This window comes from Tamandua tetradactyla, chromosome 15, assembly GCF_023851605.1.
Source record: "Tamandua tetradactyla isolate mTamTet1 chromosome 15, mTamTet1.pri, whole genome shotgun sequence".
Taxonomy (NCBI): Eukaryota; Metazoa; Chordata; class Mammalia; order Pilosa; family Myrmecophagidae; genus Tamandua; species Tamandua tetradactyla.
In genome coordinates, this window is record NC_135341.1 from 49,654,734 (window position 1) to 49,667,893 (window position 13,160).

Genomic DNA, 13,160 nt, shown 5'->3' on the forward strand with positions numbered 1-13,160 from the left:
TTTCGGTACCATGTAATGGTTTGTGTTCTTGTGATATGTTTGGGGAACAACCAAGACTGGCTCATTAGTTTAAGGCAGCAGCAGGCAACCACAGTTAGTAGCAGAGTCAAGAGCTACTCCGAATGGCCAGTCAAGTGATGTGGCTGCTCAGTAAAGGGCAGGATGGCTGAACATTTTCCCATCTTTTAATGTCCTTAGTAGAGTGTTCCTTGGTCAGCAGTGATGACTGAGCGCCAGTTAGTAGTCTTTCCATTCAAAGGAGCGGAGGGAATTATATATGGCAATATGGTAATGATCCAGAGCCATTAAGACCTTCCCTATAAGTCAAATAAGGGGCTGGGCTGTGGGCCGTCTAATCAACAGATTTCTGGACTGCCCAGTGATACTGGATCTCTGTTCGCCATGTATAATGCCTGATTCTTAGGAATTAGAGTCGACAAGAGGTCTGCACTTGAAGTTTTAGGTGTAAAGAAACCTCCTCTGCTAAGCTTCTTACTGCATTACAGCTTACAGACTTCCCCCTATGACATGAATGTTGCACCAAGATTTACTTTTTTTTCCCCAAAGGAACTCAATTGTGAGTCTATCTATGATACTATGGAAGAGAGATGAGATTTCATCTACTTTAAAACAGAACAAAACTTCTAGTTAGATGAATCTTCCTCCTTTTTAATAGTGACTTTTAAAGAAAAGATAAAAATTTTGCCCAGATTTCTGAACATGGCGATTGTAGTAGATGAAAGATAGCCACTGTGCTGGTTTGAATCTGTTATGTACCCCAGAAAAGGCATGTTCTTTTAATCAGGTCTTGTGGTGCAGACCTATTGTTGGGTGGGGCCTTTTGATTAGGTTGTTTCCATGGAGCTATGACCTTGCCCATTCAAGGTGAGTCTTGGTCTGTTTATCGGAGTCCTTTAATAGGGAGACATTTTGGAGAAAGCACAGATGCTTGGAGACAGAAAATGCCCTGGGAGATGCTAAGCTAAGAGATGAAATCCAGAGTTTGCTCTGGAGAAGCTAAGAGGGAACCCAAAGAACCTAGAGAGAGAAATGCCCCAGAGATGCTAAGAGAAGACCTGCAGGGCACCGGAATCAGAAGCTGAAAGCAAGGGAACCAGAAGCAGGGACCAGCAGATGTCAGCCACTTGTGTTCCCAGGTGACAGAGGTGTTCCAGATGCTGGAGGACTTTCTTTAGAGGCCAGTTATCATCTTCTTAATACCTTAATTTGGTTATTTTCATGGCCTTAGAACAGTGAATATGTAACCTCATAAATCCTCTTTGTAAAAGCTAATCCATGTTTGGTATATGGCATTCCAGCAGCTTTAGCAGACCAAAATAGTCACATACCCTTCACTCCTCCCATTGAGAGGCAGGGCCTATTTTCATTCCCTTTAAATCTGGACTGGCATGTAACTGCGTAGACCAACAGAGTATGGTGGAGGTGATGCTATATCAGTTCTGGGCTAACCTTTAAGAAAACTGACAGTTTTCACTGTGGTCTCTTGGTGCCTGAGCTTCCGTGTAAGAAGTCAGACCACTCTGATGGAATGACCACATGGAGAGACCTTGGACCCACAGGCAGAGGGAGAGGTTCGAATAAGCCCCAGCCTCCAGCTGTCCCTGCCAGGATGCCAGGCATATTCCTCAAACCAGACCAGCCACCAGCTAAATACCACTAAGTGACCCCACTCATTGCCACGTGGAGTAGAAAAATCACCCTGTCAAGCCCTTCTTGAATTCCTGACCCATAAATTTTTGGGAGATATAATTTAATGGCTGTTTTAAGCCACTCAGCTTTGGGGACAGTTGCCCTGCAACAATGGCTAACTGGTGCAAGCCTACAATTTAGGAAAAGGCACCACTAATGACCATGAAACGCTGCTGGAGTGCATGCCTTTGAGGGTTTCTGCCTATTTTCCTTCTTTTCAAAGAGTGACCCTCTGCACAGCCCCCATTCCAAGCCTTCCTCCTTCATTCTAGTCTTAGCTGTTAGGATCAACTGAGGACAAACGACTGGGCCGGACAGTTGGATTTTCTCACTGACTCCTGGCATAGCTGACCGGAGAGGACATTTGACTCAAGCTGGGTTAATCGGATTCTCTCCCCTAGAAACGTGGAACTAGGAATCCGAGATGGTTAATCAGTCTGTAACTGACTGGAAGTCACTCAGATGTAAATTTGCAGTGGCTGGGGAAACTGTCTTCTACTAAGTGCAGGGCATCATGGAGAAAGCTGGTCTGCTATGGGAGAAGAGTGATGTTGGTGTGGAGAGATGAGGGGCTGCGTGGAGAAAGGAGAGGGCGAGAGGAGGGAGAATGGCTGCCTCAGTTTCTGGAATTTTTCCAGGGCTGGATGCACACATTTCCTTTGGGATCTCTTTCTCTTTTGCTTAAGTGGCTGCAAATGGATTTGTTTTCTTGCACCTAGAAAAAATCACTTCCGTGATGTCTGAGATAGGTATAAAGAGAAAGCTGCTCAGGCCAGTGAGGTGACCAGCCAGGTCTCCTGCAGGTCCCACACACTCAAAGAAGACAACACCAAACTCCTCCTTTCCCAAACTACTAGACTCCCGCCTTCCTCACCCTGCTGAAGAGAAACCAACCATTGCCTATGCTAAAAATAGAAAGAGACTACTACTCTTTTTATCCCTGACCCTTCAAATACAACTGGTCATCAAATCCTGCCTGTTCTAACTCGGTCTCCTCCTCACCACCCCTACCCAAGGCGATGGCCCATTCTGTACACTATCATCAGATCTCTCTTGAAACTTGGATCTGGCCAAGCTTTTGAACCTCTGGTGATTACCCTCTGTCGGGTCAGCAGCATCCTTCACTACGGTAGCAGATGAACTCATTTTAGGTCATTGACTGCCTTCCCACGACACACCTCACAAGCTTCTCCTCACAAACCCTCGCATTTCCTATTCCCTCTGGATGGACCATCCATCCCTGCCTCGAAAATGCAAACCAAATTCCAAGGTCAGACTTGAATGATACCTCATTTCGTAAACAGCCTCGGACTTTTACTGGGGCTTCCATGTGCTAAAAGCGCAGGGCTCAGCATTTTGCCTGTATCACCTCTACACCTCAAGCTAAATATTATGGTGTCCCTTTAGAGGAGGGAACTCAGGGTCACAGAGGGTAGGTGATTCTCCTAAGGCCACACAGTTGGAAAATTTGAGAGCCAGAATTCAGATCCACAGGTGTCAGCCTGCACAGCCTGTGTGCTCACCTCCCTCACTGTGCCACAGCTCTTTAATTCCCCTGGGGCAAGGTGGGGAGCACAGGCACCTCAGTTTCCAGAGCAGTTAATCCAAAATTCTCATAACTCTCACTTACGGTTATAGGTCTATGTGTTAAATGGTGAGGGGCTCAAGAACAGGGAAGGGTCATATTCATTTTTGCATCCTAGCATCTAGCTGTGTGTTTGGCTCATAGCAAGTGTCCAGCAAATGTGAGTTAAAATGAAATAGTGCTGTCCATGACTAGCAAAGCTGTTTTGATCTGTGCAACCTCATTCGATAGCTTCCCCAAAGTTCTTTCAGATCCTTTTCTTCTTGTCTGGGCTGAGGTGCATGAGAGGGCCATGTCTGCCCTCTCAGGTCCTGGCTCTGAGGAACATAGCTGGGTGACCTCAGGGTCATGGCCACATCATGACGGTCACCTCCAGCAATGACACTTTTCTTTAAACAAACACAACAGAAGCAAAACTGCTGAGGGAGTCTGTGGTGTGTACAATGGAAATGGAAGACACCTGAGTGTCTTCTCACTGCCCCACTGGGCAGAGCCAAGTGGGGTGCCCAGAAGGAGGGTGTGCACACCAGGTAGGGAGTGGGGCATGGCCACCATGCTCCCCATTGGTGTCCTCACCTGTCCCAAACACCCCGCCAAAGAGAATGGCATCTCCTCTACTTTCAAGGGCACATACAAAGGTAGGAGGAAGTAACAAGCACACACACACAAAATCTCTGCTACTCAGTGAGAAGCCTGGCTTTTTCACATCCCAGACCCTGCCCTGGGTTTGTTCTCCACTCACAGAGCAGAGGCAGTCTCAACAGGAAGGATGTAGAGCTGAGCAGAAGGGTAGATAGGGAGAATTAAGACTGTTTGGCAATTTAAATTAAACAAACAACAACTGGCAGATTAAAAAAAAAGAGATAATACCCTTTGTTAGGAACTATATTTAGGAGAGCATGTACTTTTGACACACTGTTTGTGGAGGGTGAATCTATATAATCTTTCTAGAGGGCAATTTGCAATATGTAATAAAAGGCTTAAAATAAGTATTCTTTTTGACAGGATAATTCTATTTATAGGGTTTCATCCTAAGAACATAATGAAAGATTTGTGTAAAGATATGGCTTCAAGTAAATTTACTCTAGAACTGTTAAAAGAAGCATGAAGCCAGGAGTAACCCAAATTTCAACATGAGGGAACCGCAGGAGTAACTGCAGAGAAAGTTACATTCCATAACCTTAAGACAGTGCTGGGAATGGGCTTTTAACAACAAAGAAAGTGTTCACAGTATTGTGTTTTTGAAAAATGGTTCCAAAATAGTACATGGGTTGTCCAAAAAGTCTGAGAATATAAAGTAATAAACTTATTTTCAAGTAATATGTCCAACATATTTTCCTTCAACCTCTAGACACATTTTTAGGTGATGAACTTCTAAACTGAAAACAATCTACTCAATTGTTAATCTGAAAAAATGTACAATAAACATTTTCTTCCTTTGTGTTTCCAGACTTCTTAAATACTCTGAAGTACAGGTATACTTTTTTCCTGATTAATCATTGGACCCATTCCTTTAACTTTAGAGATAGCTCACCTGACAATATATTGATTACTAGAAAATACAATGAATATACTATGCAAAAATAAACTGAATAAGAATGCCAGGTTCATGTCTATATGTGGAGAGAAGGCTGAGAAGTGACACAGCACTGTGTTCACAGTGGCACAGTGGTGATTTCTGGGTTGTGGACTTCTATATATTGTATAATTTTTTTCTTATTGATATGTTAATGAGTTTGATCAATAAATGCAACATTATCTTGTAATTCCAAATAAATTAACTATTTGAATTTTAATAATAATTTAAGGGGCTGTTCCCAGCTGCATCTGAAACCTAGAACCCTGGGAAAGCCTGGGCTTTAGTGTCAGAAAGACCCAGCTGTGGTCCTTGGTGCTGTTCTAGCAGTTGGGGACACAGAGGAAACAAGAACAGACATGGTCCCCATTCACCTGGAACTCCACCTGGTCCAGTGGAGGAGATGGACCTTCATCAGATAATAACTCTGATGTCATTAGGAATGAACAAAGAGGCTCTGAAACAAAAGGACTCCAGAAAGTGTGAGGCAAAGAAACCATCCTAGACTTGGAATGTAGATCCTTCCTTGACAAAGTGATGCTTAAGCAAGAGGAAGGATAAGTTAGGTGTTACCTGGTGAGGAGGGGAGAGCACATCTACACCCTGGGCCACCCACAAATGAACCACTCTGGGTTGGAGGAACTTTTGATGAAGCTACCCAGCTGTAGCCCATTCCAGCTCCCTGAGTCCTATGGGGAGAAATCTTTCTGAAATTCCACAGGGGAAAAGAACTAAGAATTGCTCTGTAGTTCCTTTACTGATTCTTTCTTCAAATGGTGAATGGTGAAGCACCCTATTCCTAGCTATTACTCCTCAAGCTTCTGTTTTGGAGTTTGGCGCCCACCATGCTTTGTTAGGACTAGTAGCAGCACTGTTAGGGAAGGTCACAGACAATGGGGGTGAGATGTTTGTTCTCCTTCTAAAGTAGTCCAATCCTCAGTTGTGAGTATCCTCAAGAGGAGCCAAGATTCCATTCCCTGCCTGAAGGGGACCATGCCCTCCCCTTGATCTGTACCACGAAGGAAGCTCCCAACAGGAAATTCTCCCAAGGCGTTCTAAACCTGGAGAGGCCGGAGACTGGACATCCTGGGGTGGGGACTCCATGGGGACCCGAGAGCACCAGACTCACCTTCCAGAGCAGTACAGCCAGCAGGAGGAAGATGAGGATTCCCACCAGCAGACTTATGGCGATGATCCACCCCACGACGTAGCCACGGGGCTCCAGATTGTGCAAGGCCTCAAACACCACCTTGGAGGGAAGCAAAAATGAAAACGTTTCCCAAATAGAAACTCTGGAGTGAACTTAAGAGAAGTGTTCAGATGGTTACTACTAAAATATGGATTCTATTGTGTGCTTTTCTGGTTTGGGGCTGATGGCTCCTCCACCAGGGCCTGGAAAGGCACTTAGAATCCAAGCTCCAATCAGACCGAAAGATCAGTCTGATTTAATTATAGTGAACTGAAAAAACTTTGAGGCAATCATCATACCTCTTTTCAACTCCTCCCGTGACATCGTGACAGTAGTTTGAAAAGGGCCACAGTAGGAGTATGAACACTATAGAAACTGGTAAACAAATCCGTGTTCCCCCACTCACCCACCCACTCCAGAGCTGTTTGTTAAGCAGTTATCAGTTTGCCACTGACTATACCCTTCAGCTCTGCTTTAGCTCTGCTGGTCATGATGCAGTTTGGTCTTATAGAACCCAAAGCATCCATCATGCCCTCTGCTGCCAAATGGCCCTCCCTGACACATTCAAGCTCCCCAATGCTGCAGAGACAAAATCTCAGCTCTGGACAGTTGTGGTCTCGCTTGGCTCCAGAGAGGATGGCCCAATCCATCGTTGTCCTAGCTGTTGTGATGTGTCCTTAGAAGGCTCATTTCCCTCCTTGGGACTGACCTATCTAAACCTAGCTCAATCCTTGAGACCCAGATGTGGGAAGGGGACCGATGAGGAGCTAACATTTATTAAATGCTCCTCTGTGCCAGAGGAAGCTTTTCTCACAATCTCTGTTGAATCCATACAAGCACTCCATGAGAAATTCAACACTCCTTTTACAGAGGAGGACATGGAAGCCCAGAGAGGCCACATGATTTTCCCTGGGCCATGTAGCTAGTAACTGCAAAGAGAGGATTTGAACTCAAGGTTGAGCCAACCCCATACTCCCAAATCTGAGCTTGTCACTGCCACATCCATATCACAGAATGCCTGGCGGATGGGAGCCCTCTTTAAAGACTATCTATTACTTACATGGATAATTAACCGTCTCTTCCCTGGTAATATGGAAAGAAAATATGATTATCTCTATCCTTATGACCACAGCTGGGATAGGAGGGTGTGTGTATGTGTGTTGTGGGGAGAGTTAGATGGCCCTCCATGAACCATATGAGTTGCCATAGTTTCACCTGCAGATATTGAATGTAGACATACCCTTTCCAGAGAAATCAAGCAAAACAGTTACCATTCCTTCCTATCTGGGGGACAAATAAAAGAAAACTGGCACAAATACAGTAGTCACTTTTGGAAAAGGAAATGTGGGCCTTCACAGTGCATACTCACTAGCTGTGTGACCTTGGGCAAGGCACTACCATTTCTGAGCCTCAACTTTCTCAGCTGCAAGGTTGGGGGAGAATAGCACCTCCCTGGAGGATCTGAGGGGATGTTAAACATAGACCTTCAACAAATGGATTGTGCTCCTATTGTTATCACTATCATTGCTGGCAGGAAGATTTTTTTTTGAGGTTGTGCATGGTTGGCTACTTTTTAACTTTTAAAAACTATTTACTGAAGTTGAATATACATAGAAAAAAGTACACACACCCTAAGCATATAGCTCATTAAATTTCACATATTCTATGCTGAAAGCACCTGTGTAACCAGCACCCAGATCAAGAAAGAGAATGTGGCCAGCATCCTAAAAGTGCCCCCTTCATGTTCTCTTCCAGGCACAACCCCCATCCTCTTTAGGCCTAACAGCTAGATTGGCCTCCCCTGCTTTTGTCCTCTATCTAAATGGAACAACACTGTGGATTCCTGTGTCTGGCTTCTTTTTTTTTTTTTTTAACATGGGCAGGCACCGGGAATCGAACCCGGGTCCTCTGGCATGGCAGATGAGCATTCTTGCCTGCTGAGCCACCGTGGCGCGCCCTGTGTCTGGCTTCTTGCCTTCAGCATTGTGTTTAAAAGATTCACCCATATTGCAGCATGTTCATTCCCATTGCCACAGAGTATGTCACTGTTATTTATCCATTCTACTGCTGATGGGCATTGAGGTGCTGCCAGTTCGGTCCAGATTTTCAGGCAACAGACAATACTCAGAAAGGAACACATGTGGGGTGGGAGGTGGTGGGACAGGAATGGGCTCCAAAGTCTGTCATCTTAAGTCTACTGCCTTCTCTCAGGTTCTTGCTCCTAAAAAGCTGTGAATCAAGTCACCTCCCCCATTTGGGATCTCTCGTGGTGCCTTGTACCGATGAATCGTGAGGCACTATGGCCATGGCAAAAGGTTTAGAGGTGGGGGGCCTGGCCTTGATCTTGGCCTCAGTGTGACCTTAGGCAATGAAGACCCTATGCTCAGTTTCCTCCTATGTGAAATGGGGGGTCTGGAAGGCAAAAGAAGATAATTATGTGAAAGTACCTGGTGTATGGCCATGTCACCTGTCTGCTAAACCTTCTTATTGACAATGAGTTATTGAGATGAGCTGTGAGCTCAGTAGGGACTCACGGTAGAGTCCAGCCCCTGGGGATGACCCAGATGGCCTCTCAGGTGTCCAAAATCTGCATCCTGCAAAGCCACGTTGGAGGTTTTGTTGATACAGAGACAGAGTCTCTGCTACAGTTCAGTCTGGCAAATTCCCCTGGAATGCCCTGCCGCTTCCCTGGAATGTGTGCTTCATCTTCTATTTATTTTTAGTGATCGCATTCACCTTCTGGGACATGGGCTTTAGCTCTGGCAGTGCCGGTTCCTCATATCACAGCTGTAATAAATGCGTCTGTGGGTGATGACCTATGCATCCTGCAGCTCCAGGACGTCATGGCTTAGATAAAAACCCAGAGGGAGGAACACAAGCAGCATAGACTACATGGAGGGTCCAGAAACACTGACAATCAGACTCTTCTCCACCCCTAATCAGCTGGGCGATCCTGGTCAAGCCCTGTACCTCTCTAAACATCTTTTCTCTCCACCCTTTTGTTTTCCTTCCCTGTGCTACTGCCCCAGTTCAGGTCTAGTCTTCTCTTACCAGTATGATTTCAGAAGCCTAGGAGAGGCCACCCAGCTGTTAGAGATGTGTTTCTAAAACATAGTTCTCACCTCATACTACCAATGGCTTCACTTTCTTTTTGTATGCTGGGGTCACATTTCATTCTTTTTCCATGTGAGTATTCTATTATTGCAGGACCATTTGTTGAATTGTTTGTGTTTGTTGGTTTCTTTGGGAAGTGCGTGAGCCAGGAATCGAACCTGGGTCTCCTGCATGACAGGCGAGAATTCTACCACTGAACCACCCTTGCACTCTCCTCCAATGGCTTTACTTTTAGTGAGTGTTTAATTCAGCACACCTGATCCTTTACAAGCTGGTCTCTTTCCTACCTCTACAGCTCCTCCCATGACATATACTCACACCCCAGCCAGTTAGAGTAAACTTCCTGCCTTTCTGCAGGCTACTTGCATCCCCTGCAATGCTCATCTATGCTCGGCCATTCAGCAAACTCCAATGCTGCTCATGTTAAAAATGTTCATGCCCTCTGACCCATTCATCCTGTTTTGAAAATTTACTCAAAGGCAGGAAATATAAAATACAGAAAAAGTTTTATGCTCAAAGATGTTTGCTACAGAGTTATGTCTATTGGTGCAGAAACAGAAATATCCAAAATGTTTAAAAACAGGGTAATAGTTAAGTAAATTCTGGCTGATCATAACAAGGACTATTATAGTTATTAAAATTGATGGTTATAAAACTGGTTGTCAAAGTATAATTTTCAAAAACATGACTTGTTGCACATGTCAAAGATTTATTTGGCTCATTATCGAAGGAATCAGCAGGACAATTAAGCTAGTTCAAAGAATGAGCTAAAGAATGTATAGCCACAGGAAAAAAAGAATGCTGAAATCATATTACTAAGTCTGACACAAAATTGGTTCAAACCCTACAAGGCAATAAACCATAACCTTTGGAGTTATGTTTTCTACCAGACAGAAGTTATTTGCATCTCCACTAGCAAAAGTCTTTTATAACTTCTCAGTCTTCTATACTCAATGTGCAACTTCAGAGAATCTGGGCTCTAGAGAGTTGGATAATACTAGGGCAGGGCTTGTTAGACTAGTGCTTTTCAAATTTTAATGTGTATAAAACCACACGCAGAATCTTGTTAACGTGAAGACTCTGAATCAGTGCCTCTGGGATAGGGTCTGAGGTTTGATGTTTCAAATAACCTTCAATGAGATCCTGATGCCGCAGGATCCATGAACCGCAGTAGAGTAGAAAGGGGCATCTTTCTAGGATGCCACTGCGAAGTCATCCTCCTCTCGTCTGTTTTCTAAGTTTTAGATTCTTCTAAAAACATGGTAATACCATGGGGAAAATGATAAATGCTATAATGCTAAGTGGAAAAAAATCAGAATATCAATTTAATATGCCCAAGTGTTTAGCTTTGAAGGAAAGAGATAGGAAATTTAGAAAGTATGGGGGGTGCAAAGGTGGCTCAGTGGAAGAATTCTCACCTGCCATGCTGGAGACCTGGGATTGATTCCCGGTGCACGCCCATGAAAAAAAAAAAGGTGAATAGGTGGTTTTTGAGATTAGAGGCATTTTTTTCTTTTTACTTTTTGCTATTTAATTAAAAAAAAAACCAACTGAGCACTTTAAAGCCAAGTTAAAAAATATTTACAAGAAACCCTCCTCCAATATCTGCTGTTTCTAAGAAGCCTGCCCCATTGCCCTCTTTTCAGCAGAATCATTCTCTGAACTTCTGGAAACAAGGAGAGAAGTTTTTAACTTCTTTTAGCAGAGAAAACCTACTGTGGCATCCCAGTGTATAAAACAGGAAAAAGTGGAGATTGTCGGGATGAAAGGCAGGTGGGGAGCCAGAGGGCAGCACTCAGCCTCCATTTCCCAGCCCTGCTCTTCCCCACCCGTCCTGGCAGCCATTGAACCAACTTCTGAGAGTGAGGGCTCCACAAAGTTTAATTTTAAAATCACAGCCTGAATACTTTATAGTCCCAGGTCTAAGTCCTTCTCACTTTGCAAGGTAATGAGATATCTCCCTGTCTGTGGGCAGCAGTCAATCGAGTTCTTAAGAACAAGGGCTTGTCTGCATGTATTCTTGTGACATAAACTGAGACAGCGGATTCACTGTATGATTCATCAATGCACAAATTATTGAATTAAATATTCCTTCTGCCATGATATTAATGAAGCATGAATATGATTCAGTCTCCAGAAAAGAGATGGTGGGATTTGAAGCTGGAGTCTCTCGGAGTAAATGTTTGCAAATGTTATATCTTTTGGGAGAGTCCTGACAATTCCCATTCATTTAACAAATGTGTTATTTAGTTCCTACCATGTGCCTGATATTGTGGGGGTTCACTGATGAATAAAACAGGCAGCCTTTGCCCTCATGGAGCTTCCAGCTTGTAGAGAATACTGGCCAACTACACAAATAAATGTAAATTTTTAACTGCAGAAAGTGCCACAAATGAAAGGTTCGTGTTATGGAAGATCAGGAAAGAGTTCCCCGAGGAACTGCTTGGGCTGAATGCTAAAGGATAAGCAAAAGTTAATTAATCAAAGACGGGAGGGAAGATAGGGAGAGGGAACAGCATGTACAAAAGCCTTGAGTCAGGAGTGAGCTTGGCAAGGGTGAGATAGCCAGCACCTGGGTGGGTAAGAGATTAGATTAGAAGGGCAAACCGTATGTGGGGGTATAAAGAACAAACAACCCTAGTAAGAAGGCTGTTGGGGAAGTGATTTCCCCAGGGGAAATCCACACTTGCAATAAAAAAGGAGAATGGAGTGAAAGGAGAAAAATGATTTGAGAATGCAAGGGAGTCTGCTGATTTCTGGAGAGGCAGTTCTGAGTGTGGTAGAAAGCTAAGAGACGGGGAAGGCAGAAATTCTGATCAGTGAAGGGATAGATGATGTCATGGCAGGGGACTGAAGCTGGAGAGCTTATGCTTTGGACAGTAGCTAATAAAACATAAGAAAATGAGCAGCATGAAGCTCTGCCTTGAGCACAAGCAGCAGGCTGGGGCCAGGGCAGACCCAGATGTGGTACACCCTGCCTGCCGGCTGCTACAAAGTTTAATGCACCTGTGGCTGGCAAGCTGGCGTTAAGGAATGGCCAGGAGCCAACTTTCAGTCTGAGCAGCCAGTGACCCTAAATGACAACATTTGATTTGCTTCTGTGCTTCTGGAAGCTTTCATGTTCTGAACACAGAAAACACGCCTAATCCAGTTGCCACAAATGCCCGGATCTCCAGAAGGCCTGAGAGGCTGACCACAGTGGGGGCACACCTGGTCCAGATCTCTGCTGACTGAGGACTTCCAGTGCTGGGGGAACTGCTCGGTCAGCACCATCCCAGAGGAGGATCAACCCCAGATCCAGCTAAAGGCTGATTACAATTGTAACATGCTCTCCTCTCTCAGCATCACGCACACATGCAAGTCTCAACAGAAGGAAGGAATCTGCGTAAAATGAAAAGTGGAAAGAAGAGAAAATCTGGGACGATGAATTTACATTTCCACCTGCTTCTAATTACATCTAATGGAGGGGGATTGGGGAGGGGGAGGGGTTGGGAGAAGGAGGAAGGAGAAGGAGCTGGAAAAAATGTTCTCAGCAAATTCACGTCTTCAATTGCTCTCAGAACATAGACTTCAGAAAACACATCAGATCTGAGGAGCAAGGAGAATTATGGAAGTGACATAAATGAATGGAAAATAAACTGTGCATTTGGCAAGACAGACATTAAGAATCTGTGCTATGATACACAGAGATGTCAGACATACCTTCTGCCTGCCAGGGGCTGGGTTTTAGAAATCCCTTGCTCCGTTATAACTTGTACAGGAATAAGATGGGCTGGGGCTAATTCCTTTGTTAAGAATGGGTCACATTTGCTCAGTGCTTCCCATGTGCCAGGCCCTGTGCCTAGAGGTTTTTGTCTATAACTCTTACTAGTCCACATAACCTCCCTTTAAAGGGAGGAGTGGGATGTAGCTTTTCTTTTTACCTCAAACTATCAAGGGTTCCTGTTTTAGACTGAATTATGTCCCCCCAAAAGATACACTTAAGT

The 13,160-nt window shown here is 44.5% G+C and overlaps 1 protein-coding gene across 1 annotated transcript in view; it reads right to left on the minus strand.

The window, feature by feature from the left end:
- Nucleotides 1–13,160, minus strand: part of ITGA9 (integrin subunit alpha 9) — a 447,613-nt gene that overhangs the window by 12,372 nt on the left and 422,081 nt on the right. The window contains exon 27 of the mRNA XM_077129816.1: nt 6,001–6,120. Coding sequence (XP_076985931.1) covers nt 6,001–6,120 — 120 coding nt within the window. The remainder of the gene's footprint in view (nt 1–6,000; nt 6,121–13,160) is intronic.